This window comes from Budorcas taxicolor, chromosome 3 (assembly GCF_023091745.1).
Source record: "Budorcas taxicolor isolate Tak-1 chromosome 3, Takin1.1, whole genome shotgun sequence".
In the NCBI taxonomy this organism is placed as follows: Eukaryota; Metazoa; Chordata; class Mammalia; order Artiodactyla; family Bovidae; genus Budorcas; species Budorcas taxicolor.
Window position 1 is genome coordinate 22,723,757 of NC_068912.1, and position 23,650 is coordinate 22,747,406.

The 23,650-nt window shown below is 41.7% G+C and overlaps 1 protein-coding gene across 1 annotated transcript in view; it reads right to left on the minus strand.

Annotated features, from left to right (window-relative positions):
- CHD1L (chromodomain helicase DNA binding protein 1 like) overlaps window positions 1-20,934 on the minus strand; it is a 72,321-nt gene extending 51,387 nt beyond the window's left edge. The window contains exon 1 of the mRNA XM_052636565.1: window positions 20,802-20,934. Within this exon, the coding sequence (XP_052492525.1) occupies window positions 20,802-20,934 (133 nt within the window). The remainder of the gene's footprint in view (window positions 1-20,801) is intronic.
- Between the last annotated feature and the right edge of the window lie 2,716 nt (window positions 20,935-23,650).

Consider the following 23,650-nt stretch of genomic DNA (forward strand, 5'->3'; position numbering starts at 1 on the left):
CATCCCATTCACCAATAATGAAAACATCCCACTTCACTTTTCCCTCCCCTGCAGTGTCAGTAGAAACCACATAGGAAGCCTGAACTTACATTCCTACTAGATCATATGAGCCCCCTCCCCAACCGGCCCTACAGTGTTAAAGGAGGCCTAGTGGAGACTCGGACACGACTGAGCAACTTCACTTTCACTTTTCACTCTCATGCATTGGAGAAGGAAATGGCAACCCACTCCAGTGTTCTTGCCTGGAGAATCCCAGGGACGGGGGAGCCTGGTGGGCTGCCGTCTCTGGGGTCGCACAGAGTCAGACATGACTGAAGCAACTTAGCAGCAGCAGCAGCAGTGGAGACTCAGGATTTTTATCACTGCCTAGGGTTAATGAGACCACCCCTAGCACAGTGCCCATGGGGACCAGATTAGGAGCTAGTACTCTTATTCTCACCCAGAAGTAAGGACAAACCCCCTCCCTATTCCCAGGTATTAAGAAAAGCTCAGAGGGGAAGTCTGATTTCTATTTCCACCTGGTAGTAACAAGGCAGCAACCACCTTTCCCTGTTAGAGCAGCACAGACAACTGAACAAAAGGTTTAAATGAGACTTTGAGTCTCAATATGTAAAGTAAGAACTTCCCTGGTGGTCCAGGGGATAAGACTTCATGCTCCCAATGCAGGGAGCCTAGGTTCAATCCCTGATGAGGAAACTAAGATTGCACATACAGAAACTTACTCTGCACACCGCAACTAGGGAAGCCCATGTGCCACAATGAAGACCCTGTGCAGCTAAAATAAATTACAAAGAAAAAGTCCAGTTTTAATAAACATTCATTATACCAAGAACCAGGAAGATTTCAAACTGAATGAAAAAAGACAACCCAGAGGTGCCAACATCAAGATGACACAGGTGTTACACTTATTTTAAACCAGCAATGATAAAAGTGCCTCAAACAAGCAACTATGAACAGGCTTATTAAAATAACTGAAAAAAAAAAATAGAAAGCATCAGCAAAGAAACAGAAAGTACAAAGAAAAATAATATACTAACAAATACAATAACCGAAGTAAAAAACTCAGAAGATGGACTTGATAGCACAATAGAAAAGAGAAAAGAACCAGTGAACTGGAAGGCAGAACCATAGAAATTACTGAATCTGAACAGAGAGAAAACAGACTAAAACAGAGCTTCAAGGAACTGCAAGTCTCTAACAAAAGATCTACATTCATTCACTGGCATCCCAGAAAGAGATGAGAAACGGGACAGAGCTAAAAAAGTACTCAAAGAAGGAATGGCTGAAAAATTTCCACAATTTGGCAAAAGATCTAAACCCAAAGAAATATATACCAAGACACATCATAATTAGGTTTCTAAAAACTTAAAAGAAAAGTATCTTAAAAGCAGTCAGAGGAAAATGCCATAAATTACCAGAAGGAAAAAACCAAGAGGCCAACTGTCAGCTTTCTCCATATTCCAAAAAAAAAAAAAAAAATGCAATCCTAACACACCTTTATGATCCAACGTATTCTGAGTTTCTAAAGTTCACCAAATGAATGGGATGTATCTCTGACACCATTAAGAAGAAGACTGCTTACCGCGAAACAAAACACTTATTTAAGTCAGCAATTTCCAAAAAGCAGGCACTTTGTTCCATATTTGGGGGAAAGGAATAGAGTCAAGTTCTCTCCTAATAAATTTCTGGGGAAATGAAAATTTTAATGTAAAATGAAAAACCAAAATTATACTAGAATAAAAACATTTAGGCCATTAAGTACAAATTCAGAATAGCAGTCCTTTCTACTGTTAAGCTGCTAAGTCACTTCAGTCGTGTCCGACTCTGTGTGACCCCATAGATGTCAGCCCACCAGGCTCCCCCGTCCCTGGGATTCTCCAGGCAAGAACACTGGAGTGGGTTGCCATTTCCTTCTCCAATGCATGAAAGTGAAAAGTGAAAGGGAAGTTGCTCAGTCATGTCCGACTCTTAGCGACCCCATGGACTGCAGCCTACCAAGCTCCTCCATCCATGGGATTTTCCAGGCAAGAGCACTGGAGTGGGGTGCCATTGCCTTCTCCGAGTCCTTTCTAAGCAGAATGCTAATGGCAAAACTTAAGATCTGACTACAAAGAATTATTAAACATCATCATTGATATACATACACACATGCAACAAAATCAAAACACAAATAACACATTAGAAAATATATTCCCATTATACATGACACATATTTAATTTTTCAATGCAAGCAAGAGCCTACAAAGCAAAAACAAACCTCAATAAAAAATGGTCAATTCCTGCCCCATGGTCCCCCTCACCCCTGGGACCTCACATGTGGAAAGATTGTTGGTGTCGGCCTGGGGTATTAATAAAGCTGTGTTGGGGGGGAAAAAAAATGGTCAACAGCCCTTTGAGCATGCATATGGAGGCCTGTACGCGCACATATGCTCCAGGCCAGCTTCAGGAACAGATGCTGGTGAGAGGAACACACGCAAAGGCGGGGCTGACACAGACAGTCCAGAGACCTAACCAGAGAGGTGTTGAGGTCTCCTGGGGGGCAGGGGTAGGCTACAGCTCACCACGGCTAGAGAAAGCACCAGGGAATCCTTTTTCTTTTTTATCTTTTATTTTTATATTATTTTTTATTTTATTTTTTTGCTGTTGTGGTTCTGTCTTGTTCCACTTTTATTTTTATTGTTCTCTTGTTCTATATGTTTTAAATTTTATCTTATTTTTTGTCCTTTGTTCTGCTTTTTTTCTGTTTATTGCTTTTTTTTTTTTTTTGGCTGTGCCACATGACTTGCAGGGTCTTGGTTCCCAGGCCAGGGCTTGGATCTGAGACCCTGTGGTGGGGGCACTAATGCCAAGCCACTGGACTAATAGCGAACTTCAGATCTAGGGAATATTAATCAGTGTGAACTCTCCCAGAGGTCCTCATCCTAGCACCAAGGCCCATCTCCACCCAACTGCCTGCAAACTCCAGAGCTGGACCCATTTCTTGGCACGGATAGAGAAAATACAAGAAATGTTTAACAAGGACCTAAAGAATTAAAGAACAAATAGACAGTGATGAACAACACAATAAATGAAGACTCTCCTCAGAGGCAGAGAGGCAGGTGAGCAGTAGCCAGAGGCAGAAAGCAAGGAGCTGCTGCAATCTCAGCCCCAAACACCACATCTCCCCCAAGCTGTGAGCAAGCCACCAGTCGCTACCCACATGTTCCCAGGATCCTGGACACCACAGAGCTATAGAGGGTATCACAGCCTGAGACCAACTCCCCTGAGGAGACGCATGGCCCATCTGGGACAGTGCCCTCATGGTGCACCTTGCACTTGGGAGCCCTAGCACTTGGACCTGGCAGGCGCACACCACCTTCAACTGTGGCAATCCCTGGCTGATCCACCCATTTCAAGGGCTCCCCACACACGCCAGCAGTGCTTGTTTGCAGTGTCTCTGCCTTTCCACATCTTCCCTCGTGGCTCAATCAGTAAAGAAGCTGCCTGCAATGCAGGAGACCTGGGTTCAATCCCTGGGTTGGGTGGGAAGATCCCCTGGAGAAGGGAATGGCAACCCACTTCAGTATTCTTGCCTGGAGAATCCCATGGACAGTGGAGACTGAAGTACAGTCTATGGGGTCGCAAAGAGTTGGACGCAACTTAGTGACTGACACTTTCACTTTCCGCCTCCACAGCTCAAGTGAGCCTGAATAAGTGGCCAGTTTCACCCCTTCATGTCAGGGTGGAGATCAGACACTAAAGAGAAACTTGCAAACAGAGGAGGCCAACCTAAGCAAAGAAAAGCAGGGGGAACTGCCCCAGAAGTAGCAGGTGCAAGATTAAAACCCCGCTGTCAAACTGAGACTGTGCATTTGAGGGGCAACTGTACATGTTGGGAACAACTACAGCTGGAACAAGGAAATATCTGACACTGAACTGACTCCACACTGCCCACAACAGCTCCAGAGACATTCCTAGATATACTGGAGGACTTTCTGAGTAGGCAACTCGACTAGCAGGAACACAGAGGAATCACACGAACATTCATCTACCTACCACCATATATATCCCTCTGCTTCTTATTGCAATATTTAAAAGAAACTTTCTTCATTATTATTTTTCAATTTTAAAAAATTTTATTATTTTTTAATTTCTCATATTTCAATTCCTATTTTTTCCTCTCTTCTCCTCTTATTTTTCTTTTTTCTCTCTCATACTGTCCTAATACAGTTCTTTATGACTCCTTTAGCTTTTTTTAATAGCCTACTTTCACCTTTCTACAAAAAAAAAAAATCTTAATTTTGAAATAAATTCTGTATTTTTACATTGCGCTTTTGAGAGTCTAATTTTTATTCCAGGTTCTTAATTTTTGCTTTTCTATCTTTTGTTATTCATTTTGTATCTTTAAGAGCCTAATTTTTAGTACCCATTTTCACTTAGGGATTTGATTATTGGCTTGATTGCTATTCCCTTTTGACTCCTTTTTTCTCCTCCTGGTCACCTCTTTCTCCTTTCTCCCTATTCTCTTCTCTATATAAATTCTGTGACTCCCTTTGGGTATTCCTGGCTGTGGAGAGTTGTTTCATCATTAACCTACAGGTTTTGTCTTCTATGCTATATGGATGGAGAAGTCTTGATGCTACTGTTAGATGTCAGGACTGAAACCCAGAGGCAGGAGGCTCAACTCCAGAACTTCTGACCATCATAAAACTCCCGACAACAGAGAACATTAATACATGAGAGCCCACCCCAAACCCTCCATACCTACACTGAGTCTAAGCTCCACCCAAGAGCCAGCAAGCTCCAGTGCAAGACATCCCAAGCTAATCCTCCAGCAAAACGGAACACAATCTTGAACATTAACAGACAGGCTCCCCAAAGCCACAGCAAATCCACAGATCCCCCAAAACTCTCTACTGGACACTGCACTGCCCTCCAGAGAGATGAGATCCAGCTCCATTGACCAGAACACACACATAAGTTCACCCCATCAGGAAATCTTCACCAGCCACTGGTCCAACCCTACCCACAGGGAGCAGACTCCACAACTAAGAGGAACTACAACCCTCCAGCCAGAAGAAAGGAGACCACAATCACAGCAAACAAAATGAAAAACCAGAGAAATACCCAGCAGGTGAAGGAACATGTAAAAACCCACCAAACCAAACCGAAGAGGAGATAGAGTCTATCTGAAAAAGAATGCAGAATAATGATAGTAAAGAGGATCCAAATCTTGAAAACAAAATGGAGATACAGATAAGCACACTAGACACATGGACTGAGAAGACGGAAGACATGCTTAGCAAGGATCTAGGAGAAATAAAGAACAGTCAATCAGCAATAAGCAATGCAATGACCGAGATTAAAAACACTCTGGAGTGAACCAACAGTAGAGTACCTGAGGCAGAAGAAAGGGTAAGTGAGCTGGAAGACAGAATGGTGGAAATAAATGAAGCAGAGTGGAAAAAAGATGAAAGAATAGAAAGAAATGAGGACAGTCACTGAGACCTCTGGGACAACGTTAAGCACCCCAATATTTGAATCATAAGCATCCCAGGAGAAGAAGACAAAAGGAAAGGGCATGAGAAAATATTTGAGGAGGTAATAATTGAAAAATTCCCTAAAATGGGGATGGAAATAGCCACCAAAGACCAAGAAGCCCAGAGAATCCCATACAGTATAAACCCAAGGAGAACATGCCAAGATACATATTAATCAAACTAACAAAAATTAAATACAAAGAAAAAATAAAATCAGCAAGGAAAAAGCAGCAAACAACTTGCAAGGAGACTCCCCATAAGGATAACAGTCAATCTTTCAACAAAAACTCTGCAGGCCAGAAGGGAATGGCAGGATATACTTAAAGTGATAAAAAGGAAAACCTATAACCAGGATTACTCTGCCTACCAAGGATCTCATTCAAATTCGAAGGAGAAATCAAAAGCTTTCAGACAAGCAAAAGCTAAGAGAATTCAGCACCACCAAACCACCTCTTCAACAAAAGCTAAAGGATCTTATTTATACAGGAAACACCGAAAAAGGTTTATAGAAACAAACCCCAAACAAAATGGTAACAGGTTAATACTTATCAATATTACCTTAAACATAAATGGGTTAAATGCTCCAACCAAAAGACAGAGACTAGCCAAATGGATACAAAAGCAAGACCCCTTTATATGCTGCCTACAAAAGATCCACCTCAAACCTAGGGACACATACAGACTCAAAGTCAGGGGCTAGGAAAAATATTTCATGCAAATGGAGACCAAAAGAAAGCAGCAGTAGCAATACTCATATCAGATAAAACAGACTTTAAAATAAAGACAGTTATAAGAGACAAAGGACACTTTGACAAAGAAGTACATAATGATCAAGGGATCAATCCAAGAAAAGAACATAAAAATTGTAAACATATATATGCACCCAACATAGGAACACCTCAATACATAAGGCAAAATGCTAATAACTATTAAAGGGGAAATCAACAATAACACAATAATAGTGGGGGACTTTTAATACCCCATTCACACCGATGGACAGATCATCCAGGCAGAAAATTAACATGGAAACACAAGCTTTAAATGATACACTGGACCAGCTGGTCCTAACTGATATCTCAAAAACCAAAAACAATGGATTTCATCTTTTTCTCAAGTGCATGTGGAACATTCTACAGGATAGGTTACATCCTGGGCCACAAATTAAGCCTTGGTAAATTTTTTAAAAAATGAGATCATTTCAAGCATCTTTTCTGATCACAGTTAAGATATCAACTACAGGAAAAAATAAAAGAATAAAAAACACAAACATATGGAGGCTAAACAAAATGCTTCTGAACAACGAACAGATCACTGAAGAAATCAAAATGGAAATAAAATGCATAGAAACAAATGATAATGAAAATACAACAATGCAAAATCTATGGGATTTAGTAAAAACAGTGCTAAGAGGGACTTCATAGTAATACAAGCCTACCTCAAGAAACAAGAGAAACATCAAACAAACAACCTAACCTTAAACCTAAAACAACTAGAAAAAGAAGAACAACAAAAAACCCAAAATTAGTAGAAGGAAATAAATCATAAAAATCAGAACAGAAATAATAAAAAGGAAATGAAGGAGACTATAGCAAAGATAAATAAAACTAAAAGCTGGTTCTTTGAGAAGATAAAATACACAAACTGTTAGCCAGACTTGTCAAGGAAAAAAAAGACTCAAATCCATGAAATTAGAAATGAAAATGGAGAAATTGAGACAGATAACACAGATATACAAAAGGTCATAAGAGACTACTATCAGCAACTGTATGCCAATAAAATGGACAACTTGGAAGAAATGGACAAATTCTTAGAAAAGTATAACCTTGCAAAACAAAACCAGGAAGAAACAGAAAATGTGAACAGACCAATCACAAGCATGAAAATTGAAACTGTAATAAAAAAATCTTCCAACAAACAAAAGCCCAGGAGCAGATGGCTTCACAGGTGAAGTCTACCAAAAATTTAGAAAAGAGCTAACACCTATTCTACTCAAACTCTTCCAGAAAACTGCAGAGGAAGGAAAACTCCCAGACTCATTCTATGAGGCCAACATCATCCTGATACCAAAACCAGACAAAGACGCCACAAAAAAAGAAAACTAAAGGCCAATATCACTGATGAACACAGATATAAAAATCCTTAAAAAACATTCTAGCAAACAGACCCCAACAACATATTTAAAAGATCGTATAGTATGATCAAGTGGGCTTTATTCTCATGCAAGGATTCTTCAATATTTGCAAATTAATCAATGTGATACATCATCTCAACAAACTTAAAAATAAAAACCATATGATTATTTCAGTAGAGGCAGAGAAAGCCTTCGACAAAATTCAACACCCATTGATGATAAAAATTCTCCAGAAAATAGGCATGGAAGGAACACACCTCAACATAATAAAAGTCATATATGATAAACACACAGCAAACATTATCCTCAATGGCAAAAAATTGAAAGCATTTCCTCTAAAAGCAGGAACAAGAGAAGGGTGCCCACTCTCACTACTACCCTTCAACATAGTTTTGGAGTCCCGGCCACAGCTACCAGAGAAGAAAAATAAAAGGAATCCACATTGGAAAAGAATCGACTCTCATTGTGGATGACATGATTCTTTACGTAGTAAACCCTAAAGATGCCACTAGAAAGTTACTAAAACTTATAAATGAATATAGAAAAGTCATAGGATATAAAGTTAATACACAGAAATCCATTGTGTTCCCATACTCTAAAATTGAAAAATCATAGAGAAATTAAGAAAATCAAATTCACCACTGCACTGAAATGAACAAAATATTTAAGAATAAATTTAACTAAAGAGACAAATGCAAAGAAATAGAGGAAAACAACAGAATGGGGAAGACTAGAGATCTCTTCAAGAAAAATAGAGATACCAAGGGAACATTTCAGGCAAAGATGGGCTCGATAAAAGACAGAAATGGTATGGACCTAACAGAAGCAGAAGATATTAAGAAGACTTGGCAAGAATACACAGAAGAACTGTACAAAAAAGATCTTCACGACCCAGATAATCATGATGGTGTGATTACTCATCTAGAGCCAGACATCCTGGAACGTGAAGTCAAGTGGGCCTTAGAAAGCATCACTAGGAACAAAGCTAGTGGAGGTGATGGAATTCCAGTTGAGCTATTTCAAATCCTGAAAGATGATGCTGTGAAAGTGCTGCACCCAATATGCCAGCACATTGGGAAAACTCAGCAGTGGCCACAGGACTGGAAAAGGTCAGTTTTCATTCCAATCCCAAAGAAAGGCAATGCCAAAGAATGCTCAAACTACCGCACAATTGCACTCATCTCCCACGCTAGTAAAGTAATGCTCAAAATTCTCCAAGCCAGGCTTCAACAATACGTGAACCATGAACTTCCTGATGTTCAAGCTGGTTTTAGAAAAGGCAGAGGAACCAGAGATCAAGTTGCCAACATCTGCTGGATCATGGAAAAAGCAAGAGAGTTCCAGAAAAACATCTATTTCTGCTTCATTGACTATGCCAAAGCCTTTGACTGTGTGGATCACAATCAACTGTGGGAAATTCTTCAAGAGCTGGGAATACCAGACCACCTGACCTGCCTCTTGAGAAACCTATATGCAGGTCAGGAAGCAACAGTTAGAACTGGACATGGAACAACAGACTGGTTTCAAACAGGATAAAGAGTACATCAAGGCTGTATATTGTCACCCTGCTTATTTAACTTCTATGCAGAGTACATCATGAGAAACACTGGCCTGGAAGAAGCACAAGCTGGAATCAAGATTGCCGGGAGAAATATCAATAACCTCAGATATGCAGATGACACCACCTTTATGGCAGAAAGTGAAGAGGAACTAAAAAGCCTCTTGATGAAAGTGAAAGAGGAGAGTGAAAAAGTTGGCTTAAAGCTCAACATTCAGGAAACGAAGATCACGGCATCTGGTCAAATCACTTCATGGGAAATAGATGGGGAAACAGTGGAAACAGTGTCAGACTTTATTTTGGGGGCTCCCAAATCACTGCAGATGGTGACTACAGCCATGAAATTAAAAGACGCTTACTCCTTGGAAGAAAAGTTATGACCAACCTAGATAGCATATTGAAAAGCAGAGACATTACTTTGCCAACAAAGGTCCATCTAAGTCAAGGCTATGGTTTTTCCAATGGTCATGTATGGATGTGAGAGTTGGACTGTGAAGAAAGCTGAGTGCCGAAGAATTGATGCTTTTGAACTGTAGTGTTGCAGAACACCGTTGAGAGTCCCTTGGACTGCAAGGAGATCCAACCAGTCCATTCTGAAGGAGATCAGCCCTGGGTGTTCTTTGGAAGGAATGATGCTAAAGCTGAAACTTCAGTACTTAGGCCACCTCATGCGAAGAGTTGACTCACTGGAAAAGGCTCTGATGCTGGGAGGGATTGGGGGCAGGAGGAGATGGGGAGGACAGAGGATGAGATGGCTGGATGGCATCACGGACTCCATAGACGTGAGTCTGAGTGAACTCTGGGAGCTGGTGATGGACAGGGAGGCCTGGCGTGCTGCAATTCATGGGGTCGCAAAATGTCGGACATGACTGAGCGACTGAACTGAACTGAAAGAGACAAAAGACTGTATACAGAAAACTAAAACAGTGAGGAAAGAAATCAAAGATGATACAAACACAGAAATATACCATGTTCTTGGATTAGAAGAATCAATATGATGAAAATGCATTTACTACTCAAAGCAATCTATAGATTCAGTGCAATCCCTATCAAAACTACCAATGGTATTTTTCACAGAACTAGAACAAATAACTTCACAATTTTTATTGAAACACAAAAGACCCTGAACAGCTAAAGGAATCTTGAGAAAGAATGGAACTGGAGGAATCAACCTTCCCGATTTAAGACTATACTACAAAGCTACAACTATCAAAACAGTATGGTATTAGCACAAAGACAGAAATATAGATCAATGGAACCAACTAGAAAGTCCAGAGCTAAATCTACTCACCTATCCAGAGCTTACCTTTGACAAAGGAGGCAAAAATATATAACGGAGAAGAGATAGCCTCTTCAACAAACGGTCCTGGGAAAACTGGTCAAATACATGTAAAAGAATAAAACTAGAACACTTTTTAACACTATACACAAAAATAAAATGCAAAATGGATTAAAGACCTAAATGTAAGACCAGAAACTATAAAACTCTTGGAGGAAAACACAGGCAGAACACTGTTCATCATAAATCACAGCAAGATCCTCTATGATTCACCTCCTAGAGTAATGGATATAAAAACAAAAATAAATAAATGGGACCTAATTAAACTTAAAAGCTTTTGCACAATGAAGGAAACCAAACGCAAGGTGAAAAAACACCCCTCAGAACGGGAGAAAATAACAGCAAACTAAACAAGTGACAATCTCCAAAATACACAGGCAGCTTACACAGCTCAGTATCTGAAAAACAAACAACCCAGTCAAAAGGTGGACAAAAGACATACACAGACATCTCTCCAAAGAAGTCATATAGATGGCTAATAAACATATGAAAAGATGCTCAATGTCACTCATTATTCATTTCAGTTCAGTTGCTCAGTCCGACTCAATCACCATCTTCAGTGATTTTCAGTTCAGTTCAGTTCAGTCACTCAGTCATGTCCGACTCTTTGCAACCCCATGAACTGCAGCACGCCAGGCCTCCCTGTCCATCACCAACTCCCGGAGTTCACTCAGACTCATGTCCATCGAGTCCGTGATGCCATCCAGCCATCTCATCCTCTGTCCTCCCCTTCTCCTCCTGCCCCCAATCCCTCCCAGCATCAGAGTCTTTTCCAACGAGTCAACTCTTCGCATGAGGTGGCCAAAGTACTGAAGTTTCAGCTTTAGCATCATTCCTTCCAAAGAACACCCAGGGCTGATCTCCTTCAGAATGGACTGGTTGGATCTCCTTGCAGTCCAAGGGACTCTCAAGAGTCTTCTCCAACACCACAGTTCAAAAGCATCAATTCTTCGGCGCTCAGCCTTCTTCACAGCCCAACTCTCACATCCATACATGACCACTGGAAAAACCATAGCCTTGACGGACCTTAGTTGGCAAAGTAATGTCTCTGCTTTTCAATATGCTATCTAGGTTGGTCATAACTTTTCTTCCAAGGAGTAAGCGTCTTTTAATTTCATGGCTGCAGTCACCATCTGCAGTGATTTGGGAGCCCCCAAAATAAAGTCTGACACTGTTTCCACTGTTTCCCCATCTATTTCCCATGAAGTGATTTGACCAGATGCCATGATCTTCGTTTCCTGAATGTTGAGCTTTAAGCCAACTTTTTCACTCTCCTCTTTCACTTTCATCAAGAGGCTTTTTAGTTCCTCTTCACTTTCTGCCATAAGGGTGGTGTCATCTGCATATCTGAGGTTATTGATATTTCTCCCAGCAATCTTGATTCCAGCTTGTGCTTCTTCCAGGCCAGTGTTTCTCATGATGTACTCTGCATAGAAGTTAAATAAGCAGGGTGACGATATACAGCCTTGACGTACTCCTTTTCCTATTTGGAACCAGTCTGTTGTTCCGTGTCCAGTTCTAACTGTTGCTTCCTGACCTGCATACAGATTTCTCAAGAGGCAGGTCAGGTGGTCTGGTATTCCCAGCTCTTGAAGAATTTCCCACAGTTGATTGTGATCCACACAGTCAAAGGCTTTGGCATAGTCAATGAAGCAGAAATAGATGTTTTTCTGGAACTCTCTTGCTTTTTCCATGATCCAGCGAATGTTGGCAACTTGATCTCTGGTTCCTCTGCCTTTTCTAAAACCAGCTTGAACATCAGGAAGTTCATGGTTCACGTATTGCTGAAGCCTGGCTTGGAGAATTTTGAGCATTACTTTACTAGTGTGGGAGATGAGTGCAATTGTGCAGCAGTCTGAGCATTCTTTGGCATTGCCTTTCTTTGGGATTGGAATGAAAACTGACCTTTTCCAGTCCTGTGGCCACTGCTGAGTTTTCCCAATGTGCTGGCATATTGGGTGCAGCACTTTCACAGCATCATCTTTCAGGATTTGAAATAGCTCAACTGGAATTCCATCACCTCCACTAGCTTTGTTCCTAGTGATGCTTTCTAAGGCCTACTTGAGTTTACATTCCAGGATGTCTGGCTCTAGATGAGTAATCACACCATCGTGATTATCTGGGTCGTGAAGATCTTTTTTGTACAGTTCTTCTGTGTATTCTTGCCAAGTCTTCTTAATATCTTCTGGTTCTGTTAGGTCCATACCATTTCTGTCTTTTATCGAGCCCATCTTTGCCTGAAATGTTCCCTTGGTATCTCTAATTTTCTTGAAGAGATCTCTAGTCTTCCCCATTCTGTTCTTTTCCTCTGTTTCTTTGCATTGATCCCTGAAGAAGGCTTTCTTATCTCTTCTTGCTATTCTTTGGAACTCTGCATTCAATGCTTATATGTTTCCTTTTCTCCTTCGTTTTTCGCCTCTGTTCTTTTCACAGCTATTTGTAAGGCCTCCCCAGACAGCCATTTTGCTTTTTTGCATTTCTTTTCCAAGGGGATGGTCTTGATCCCTGTCTCCTGCACAATGTCACAAACCTCATTCCATAGTTCATCAGGCACTCTATCTATCAGATCTAGTCCCTTAAATCTATTTCTCACTTCCACTGTATAATCATAAGGGATTTGATTTAGGTCATACCTGAATGGTCTAGCGGTTTTCCCTACTTTCTTCAATTTAAGTCTGAATTTGGTAATAAGGAGTTCATAATCTGAGCCACAGTCAGCTCCTGGTCTTGTTTTTGTTGACTGTATAGAGCTTCTCCATCTTTGGCAAATCAAAACCACAATGAGGTGTCGTCTCAAGCTGGTCAGAATGGCCATCATCAAAAAGTCTACAGTAAACACTAAATGCTGGAGAAGGTGTGGTGAAAAGGGAACCCTCTTACACTGTTGGTGGGAATGCAAACTAGCACAGCCACTATAGAAAACAGTGTGGAGATTCCTTAAAAAAAACTCAGAATACAACAGCCATGCTACTGCTGCTGCTAAGTCGCTTCAGTCGTGTCCGACTGTGCGACCCCACAGATGGCAGCCCACCAGGCTCCCCCATCCCTGGGATTCTCCAGGCAAGAACACTGCAGTGGGTTGCCATTTCCTTCTCCAATGCATGAAAGTGAAAAGGGAAAGTGAAGTTGCTCAGTCGTGTCCGACCCTCAGCGACCGCATGGACTGCAGTCTTCCAGGCAAGAGTACTGGAGTCAGGTGCCATCATACAACCCAGCAATCCCATTGCCAGGCGTATACTCTGAGGAAACCAGAATTGAAAGAGACACATGTACCCCAGTGTTCACTGCAGCACTATTTACAATAGCCAGGACGTGGTCTGCAGTCTATGGGGTTGCAAAGAGTCGGACACGACTGAGCGACTTCACTTTCACTTTTCACTTTCACGCATTGGAGAAGGAAATGGCAACCCAGTCCAGTGTTCTTGCCTGGAGAATCCCAGGGACGGGGGAGCCTGGTGGGCTGCTGTCCATGGGGTCGCACAGAGTCGGACGCAATGAAGCGACTTAGCAGCAGCAGCAGCAGCAGGACATGGAAGCAATCTATGTATGTATCAGCAGATGAATGGATAAGAAAGTTGTGGTACATATACACAACGGAATATTACTCAGCTATAAAAAGAAAGCATTTGAGTCAGTTCTAATGAGGTGGATAAACCTAGAGCCTATGATACAGTGAAATAAGCCAGAAAGAGAAAGACAAATACTGTATACTAATGCATATATATATATGCATATATGTGTGTGTGTGTATATATATATATATGGAATTTTAAAAGATGGCACCGACGATCGATCCTACATACAGGGCAGCAAAGGAGACACAGACGTAAAGAACAGACTTTTGGACTCAGTGGGAAAAGGGAGAGTGAAGGATGATTTGAGAGAATGGCAGTGAAATACATACATTACCATATGTAAAACAGATGACCAGTGCGAGTCTGATGCATGAAGCGGGGCACCCAAAGCCAGTGCTCTGGAACAGCCTCGAGGGGTGGAGTGGGGTTCAGGGTTGGGAGGACATGTGTGTAGTGTACCTATGGCCAACTCATGTTGATGTATGGCAGAAACCATCACAATATTGTAATTATCGTCCAATTAAAATAAATAAAAATGAAATAAAAAATACACTAGAAGGAATCAATAGCAGGATAACTGAGACAGAAGAATGAATAAGTGAGCTAAAAGGTAGAATAGTGGAAATAACTGCAAAGGAGCAGAATAAAGAAAAAGAATGGAAAGAAATGAGGAGTCTCAGAAACATTAAACTCACTGATGTTTGAATGACAGTGATCCCAGAAGAAAAAAGAGAAAGAGAAAGGGTCTGAGAAAATATTTCAAGAGATTATAGCCGAAAAATCCTCTAACATGGGAAAAGAAATAGCCATCCGTGTTCAAGAAGCAGAGTCCCGTACAGGATAAACCCAAGGAGAAACACGGCAAGACACATATTAATCAAACAAACAAATACTAAATTCAAAGAAAAAATATTAATGCAAGGGAAATGCAGAAAAAAAATAATAATAATAACATACAAGGGAATCTCCACAAAGTTATCAGCTGATTTTTCAGAAGAAATTCTGCGGGCCAGAAGAGACTGGCAGGATATATTGAAAATAATGAAAGGGAAAAACCTACTTTACTCTACCTAGCAAAGATCTCATCCAGATTCAAAGGAGAAATCAAAAGCTTTACAGACAAGCAAAAGCTAAGAGAATTCAGCACTACCAAATCAGCTTTACAACAAATAGTAAAGGAACTTCTCTAGGCAGGAAACACAAGAGAACAAAAAGACCTACAAAAACACACCCAGAATAATAAAGAAAATGGTAATAGGAACATGTATATTGATAATTACCTTAAATGTAAATGGATTAAATGTTCCAACCAAAAGAAACAGACTGGCTGAATGGATACAAAAACAAGACCTGAATGTATGGTTCATCCCTGGTGGCTCAGATGGTAAAGAATCTGCCTGCAATGCTGGAGACCTGGGTTCGATCCCTGGGTTGGGAAGATCCCCTGGAGAAGGAAATGGCAACCCATTCCAGTACTCCTGCATGGAGAATTCCATGGACAGAGGAGCCTGGCAGGCTACAGTCCATGTGATCGTAAAGAGTTGGACATGATGGATCAACTAAGCACACAGCACACTAGAGACTTACTTCAGACCTAAAGACACATACAGGCTGAAAGTGAGGGGGTGGAAAAAGACATGCCATGCAAATGGAAATCAAAAGAAAGCTGGAATAGCAATACTTAGATAAAACAGACTTAAAAAGACTTACAAGAGACAGGGAAGGTCACTACATAATGATCAAGGGATAAATCCAAGAAGATATAACACAAAAATATTTATGCACCTCAATACATAATGAAAATGCTAACAGCCATAAAAAGGAAAACTGACAGGAACACAATAATAGTGGGGGACTTTAACACCCAACTTACATCACCTAGACAGAAAATAAGGAAACACAGCTTTAAATGCCAATATAGACCAGGCAGATTTAATTGCTATTTATAGGACATTCTACCTGAAAGCAGCATATTACACTTTCTTCTCAAGTGCACATGGAACATTCTCTAGGATAGACAACATCATGGGTCACAAATTAAACCTCAGTAAATTTAAAAAAACTGAAACCGTATCAAGTATCTTTTCTGACCACAACATTATGAGACCAGAAGTCAATAACAGGGGCTGCTGCTGCTGCTGCTGCTAAGTCGCTTCAGCCGCGTCCGACTCTGTGCGACCCCAGAGACGGCAGCCCACCAGGCTCCCCCGTCCCTGGGATTCTCCAGGCAAGAATACTGGAGTGGGTTGCCATTTCCTTCTCCAATGCATGAAAGTGAAAGCTCAGTCGTGTCCGACTCCTAGCAACCTCATGGACTGCAGCCTACCAGGCTCCTCTGTCCATGGGATTTTCCAGGCAAGAGTACTGGATGTAAAAAAAAAAAAACAAAACACACAAACACAAGGAGGCTAAACAATGATACAAAATAACCAAGACATCACTGAAGAAATCAAAGAGCAAATTTAAAAATACACAGAAACAAATGAAAACACAATGACCCAAAATCTACGTATGAAGCAAAAGAAGTTCTAAGAAGTTTATAGCAATTCAATCCTACTTCAAGAAACTAAGAAAAAACTCAAACAACTAACCTTATACCTAAACCAATCGTAAAAATCAGAGCAGAAATAAATGAAATACTGAGTTGGCCAATGAATTCCTTTGAGTCTGTCCATAAGATACTATGGAAAAACTTGAATTAACTTTTTGGCCAACCCAGTAGAAATAAAACAATTGCAAAAATCAATGAAACTACAGCTGGCTATTGATAAACCTTTAGCCAGACTCATCAAGGAAAAAAGGGACAAGATTCAAATCAATAAAATTAGAAATGAAAAATGGAGAAATTACAACTGACACCACAGAAATACCAAGGATCAAAAGAGACTACTTAAAGCAACTATTTGCCAATAAAATGGACAACATGGAAGAAATGGGCAAATTCTTAGAAAGGTACCATCTTCCAAGACTGAAACAAGACTAAACCAATAGAAAATGTAAACAGACCAATCACCAGTAATGAAATTGAAACTATAATTAAAAATCTTACAACAAACAAAAGTCCAGGACCAGAATGGCTTCACAGGCAAACTCTATCAAACATTTAGAGACAAGCTAACACTCATCCTTATCAAACTCTTCCAAAAAATTGCAGAGGAAGGAACACTCTGAAGCTCAGTCTACAAGGCCATCATCACCCTAATACCCAAATCAGACAAAGATATCACAAAAAAAGAAAATTACAGACTATATCACTGATGAACACAGACACAAAAATCCTCAACAAAATACTAACAAACAGAATACAACAACATATTAAAAGGATCCTACATCATGATCAAGTCGGCTTTATCCTGGGGATGCAGGGATTCTTCAACAAATGCAAACCAATATGATATACCATGTTAACAAATTAAAGAATAAAAACCATATGGTCACCTCAATAGATGCAGAAAAAGCTTTTGACAAAATTCAACACCTATTTATGATAAAAATCCTCCAGAAAGTAGGCATAGAGGGAATCTTCCTCAACATAAAGGTCATATATGAAAAACCCACCCCAAACATCATTCTCAACGGTGAAAAACTAAGAGCATTTCCTCTAAGATCAGGAATAAGACAAGGATGTCTACTCTCACCACTATTATTCAACACAGTTTTGGAAGTCCTAGCCATTGCAATCTCATAAGAAAAAGAAAAGGAATCCAAACTGGAGAAAAAGAAGCAAAAGTGTCACTGTCTGCAGATGACATGAAACTATACACAGAAAATCCTAAAGATGCCAGCAGAAAACCACTAGAGCCAATCAATGAATCTGGTAAAGCTGCAGTATACAAAATTAATACACAGAAGTTTCTGTTACTCCTACACACTAACGATAAAAGATAGGAAATAAAAAAAAAAATCCCATTTACTACTGCAACAAAACATATAAAATACCTAAGAATAAACCTACCTAAGGAGGTAAAAGACTGGTACTCAGAAAACTATTAAGAAACTGATGAAAGAAATCGAAGATGACACAAACAGGTAAGAGATATACCATGTTCTTGGAAGAATCAATACTACCCAAAGCAACCTACAGCTTCAATGCAATCCCTATCAAATTGCCAATGGCATTTTCCACAGAATTGAAAAAAAAAATTTTACAGTTTGTATGGAAACATAAAAGATCCCAAATAGCCAAAGCAATCTTGAGAAAACAAAATGGAGCAGGAAGAATCAGACTCTCTGGCTTCAGATTATACTACAAAGCAACAGTAATCAAGACAGTATGGTACTGACACAGAACAGAAATATTAGATCAATGCAACAGGACAGAAAGCCCAGAGATAAACCCACATTCCTATGGTCACCTAATCTATGACAAAGGAAGCATGTAAATACAATGGAGAAAAGACAGTCTCTTCAATAAGTGATGCTGGGAAAACTGGACAGCTACATGTAAAAGAATGAATTAGAACACTCCCTAACACCATACACAAAAATAAACTTAAAATGGATTAAAGACCAGATACTGTAAAACTCTTAGGGGAAAACACAGGAAGAACACTCACATAAATCACTGCAAGATCTTTTTTGACCTACCTTCTACAGTAATGAAAATAAGGACAAAAATAAACAAATGGGGCCTAATAAAACTTAAAAGCTTTTGTACAGCAAAGAAAACCATAAATGAGATGAAACAACAATCCTCAAAATTGAAGAAAATATTTGCAAATGAAATAAATAATGAGATTAATCTCCAAAATAAAAAATGAGAAAATCAGCCTGTACCTACTAAATATGCAACCCACTCCAGTGTTCTTGCCTGCAGAATCCCATAGACAGAGGAGCCTGGCAGGCTACAATCCACAGGGTCACAAAGAGTTGGATATGACTGAAGTGACTTAGCACCATGTACGCACTAAATATATTGAAGAAGACTAAATGACAATAAGGAAAAAATTTATGGTTTCATTAAAACGAAAGCCCATTTTTGCACTTCTCCCTCAGTCCTGGCCCCACCCTGGAAAAGAGAGAGAAAAAGAAATTATATACACAAACATATGCATGCATGCAAACGCCAAGGACTGGCAGGAAACATGATAGTATGTCACAGAATTATGTATATTACTGTTTTCCTTTATGCATAGAATATTACCCTAAATGTTTTACAGAAAATATGTACTACTTCTGTCAAAAAGGAAAAAATCAGAAGAAAAAAAACCAAAGAATTTTTAAAAATACAAAAAATAAAAATTAAAAAATGAAAATTCAGTAAGCATTTTTAACCAAAGAATAGTTTCTCAGAACATTAATTTATTCAAATAGAAATAGGAATTTCAAGTTACAATATTAAATGGTTATTCTTCTGAGTATACTTATTTTCTACTTTTTCCTTTCTCCACACTACACACTTATCCATGCCCACCACCAAACTTTCGTATTGGTCTATTTACCTCTTCATTCACTCACTCTAATTCTTTCAGGTAAACCTGCAATCTCGTACCTATCTTCTCAATTTTACTATAACAGCACTGGTCCATGTGTATATTTCTCCAGGTGAATTATCAACAGTCCAGTATCAATCTTCACATTTGATCTAGCCTTCTCTCACACATCATAACATACCCAAGAACACATGCAAGGACAGGCAAACACACAAGCACGTATAAACTTTGGCTTTATAAACAGATAAACTTTACACCAAACACACAAGCATCAGACCATAAATTCACATTTAAATGGATAACACTCCTTAAGAGCTGAGCTTCCCGGGTGGCTCAGTAGTAAAGCAACCGGATACCAAAGCAGGAGACGCAAGAGACATGGGTTCGATATCTGGGTTGGGAGAGTTCTCTAGAGAAAATGGCAACCCACTCTAGTATTCTTCCCTGGGAAATCCCACGGACAGAGGAGTCTGGCGCGGTACAGTCCAGGGGGTCGCAAAAGAATAACACACGACTTAGCGACTAAACAACAACAAACAACTCTCCATCCTGTGGTCTCCATCCAGAAACGCGCTCCGCCTCCCTGCCTGAAGACCTCAAGGGGATGCAAGCTTTGCGCTTCTAAGGTTCTAGGAAAGGGCTAGTACAAACAAAATAGTTACACGCGGAAAAGCGCTGATGAACTTTGCTTAGTTGCATATTTCAAGTTATAACGTTGGAGGAGAATTAACCAGTGGAGAAAGAACTGTGCGAGCCGGGTAAACGAAAAAGAGAACTGAAGCTCGGAGACGGGTTCTGATCATTTTACAGAAGCAACTAATTAAACGCCCCAGGCTAGGCCTCCAAACCCACCGGAACACAAACTTGAAACCCACAACCTTGGGCGCCAGGACGGTCTCCGCTTCTTGAGACCTCTGGGACAGGGGCCTCAACAAGCTCCCCCTCCCCAGGGCCGGCGCGCCGGGTAGCGGGAGCAGCGGTCGGGGAGTTCCGTTTCTCCCGCGTCCGCCGGCCGCGCGCGCAGCGCCGGCGGGGCAATGGCCACCCGGCACCAGGCGGGGTTCCTCTCCGCCCAGCCCCGCCGCCAGGCGGGAAGGGAAGGCCCTGCTGTCCGTAGGTTTGAAACCGACGGGAAGGTCCACCCGCGGCGCCGCCGGACCGTTCCTGGCGCCGGGTACAGGGGCCCGGGCGAGGAGAGTCCCAACGAGTCGGCCGGTGTGGGCGGAAGTGCGCCTGAAGCCACTGACCTGTGAGGCCCCACTGCCGCAAGTCCTGCTCCTGCACCCGCTCCCGCGGCGCCTCGGCTCGGCTCTCGCTCTGAAGAGCCAGAAGAAAGCCGGGCATGTCGCCCCCCGGGGTCGCAGCGCCCGCACGCTCCATCCAGCCGGGCGAAGCGCCGCCCTGCACCGCCCCGCGCCGCCGCCCCGCCCCTCGAGCTTCCTTCCCGACGCTCTCTGCCAGAACCCCCGGACGCCGCCGCCGCCAGAGGGCGCTCCTGCTCTGAGTTCTGGGTGCTCGAAGGCCCTCTACGGGCTGTTGAATGTGTGCAGCCGGGTGCACGCGGGGCCGCTCACACGGGTGCGCTCTGTGTCCGCTTTATGTCCGCTCTAAACGACTGATCACCTGAAACGCTCGTCATTCACTTGTTATTTAAACAACATTAAATGTGCTCTGTTGGCTTCTGGGGTTACAGCTCTGCCCTCCAGCGATTTTCGGCAACATTGTAGAGTTCAGTTTACAGTATTAATAAATTGGTTTGGGCCCTGAAATCCTTACTTACTCCCTGTAGTCTGTAGGCCAGAACCTCTGAATGGTAGTAAATTAAACTTACGAAGAATGTCATAGCCACAGTGGATTTCTCAAGTGAATTACAGAGAGCAAATTGAAGCTATGTGTTAGACAGCAAGTCACCAAGACTCAGCGTCAGCTTTGATTGAATGCACTGGTTAAGGAAATGGCAACTCACTCCAGTATTCTTGCCTGGAGAATCCCAGGGACGGAGGAGCTGCGGTCTATGGGGTCGCACAGAGCCGGACACGACTGACACGACTTAGCAGCAGCAGCAAGGTGTAGTAATTTTGGTTCACTTCAGTTCCGTTCAGCCGCTCAGTCGTGTCCGACTCTTTGCGACCCCATGAATCGCAGCACGCCAGGCCTCCCTGTCCAGCACCAACTCCCGGAGTTCACTCAAACTCAGGTCCATCGAGTCGGTGATGCCATCCAGCCATTTCATCCTCTGTCGTCCCCTTTTCCTCCTGCCCCCAATCCCTCCCAGCATCAGAGTCTTTTCCAATGAGACCAATTCTGATCTCCTTCAGAATGGACTGGTTGGATCTCCTTGCAGTCCAAGGGACTCTCAAGAGTCTTCTGCAACACCACTCTTCAAAAGCACCAATTCTTCGGCGCTCAGCTTTCTTCACAGTCCAACACTCACATCCATACATGACCACTGGAAAAACCATAGCCTTGACTAGACGGACCTTAGTTGGCAAAGTAATGTCTCTGCTTTTGAATATGCCATCTAGGTTGATCATAACTTTCCTTCCAAGGAGTAAGCGTCTTTTAATTTCATGGCTGCAATCACCATCTGCAGTGATTTTGGAGCCCCCCAAAATAAAGTCTGACACTGTTTCCACTGTTTCCCCATCTATTTCCCATGATTAGTAGTGTACAAATTGCTGCATTTATTGATGCAGTTAGAGTTACTCCCTTAAGAGCTTTCTGTGATTTTCTCATGTAACCCACCCAATAATCCTATAAATAGGTACCATAATTGTCCCTACATGACAGCTGAGGAAACTGACTTGGAATGGTAATAGAACAAAGCTAAGCAGGACCCATAGGAGAAGGCAATGGCAATCCACTCCATTGTTCTCGCCCAGAGAATCCCAGGGATAGGGGAGCCTGGTGGGCTTCTGTCTGTGGGGTCACACAGAGTCGGACACGACTGAAGTAACTTAGCAGCAGCAGCAGAGCTGGACCCACATACTATTCTCTGGGTAATATAAAAATACTAAATTCCCATTCAGGTTAATCTTGGCGCTTCCACCTTCAGTAAACACAGATTAAAGTTGCACTTCCCACATCTCCACCTCCTTTAAATAAAGAGTGAAAATTGCTACAAAAGACATGCTTTCCAGTTGATTTATTCACAAAAATCCTCAAAGCATTACAAAGCTAATGTTGAGTCTTGAGTCATTCTGTCTCAAAGATGTCTGACTGAACATCTTTGTGCCAAGAACTCTTTTGGCCCTGGAGACAAAGGCCACTAATTCCGTCTATAGAACAATTAAGTAAATTATATTATTTATATTTTAAATTAGGGTTATGTTTTAAAAGGAGGAGAAAGTGAATGGGCTTCCCTGGTGGCTCAGAGGTTAAAGTGTCTGCCTGCAATGCGGGAGACCTGGGTTCAATCCCTGGGTCGAGAAGATCCCCTGGAGAAGGAAATGGCAACCCACTCTAGTATTCTTGCCTGGAGAATCCCATAGACAGAGGAGCCTGGTGGGCTACAGTCCACAGGGTCCCAAAGAGTTGGACATGACTGGGGGGTATGTTTTAAAAGGAGGAGATTGGTGATAAGCAAATAAAATCAGGTAGTGATAAATGTTAAGTTGAAAGAGAAACAGAGTTGAAGGAGTCTTTGGGCCTAGAAAAAAAAAAAAAAAACGGTCTCAAAGGCCCTTGCTGAATCATCTAACTTCAGAGAAAACAAAACCGAACTTTAAGTCCCACCCTGATGCTCTGGGCCTGTTGCATCCACCCGGGACTTATCACCCCCTGCCCAAAACCTCCCACCCCCTGTTCAATTACAAATGCCATCTCAACCAAAGATTACCCAAAATGTCCACCCTGACTAACGTTTCCCTTATCGCTTAACCTCCCTTTAAATATGATGCCTCCCTGATCCCTCTCGTGCTCAGCCTGGTCGTTTGGCCGACTGTCACTCCTCCTTGCCTGAAAAAAGGTAACCTGCCTCCGTTGAGGTCATCTCCCCTTTTCTGCTGGAGCTATACCTTATTCTTATACTTATTCTTGGTGCTGAAACCCAGAGAGGGCGAGGCACTTGTCTCTTTCTCTCTCTCTCTCCTTCTCC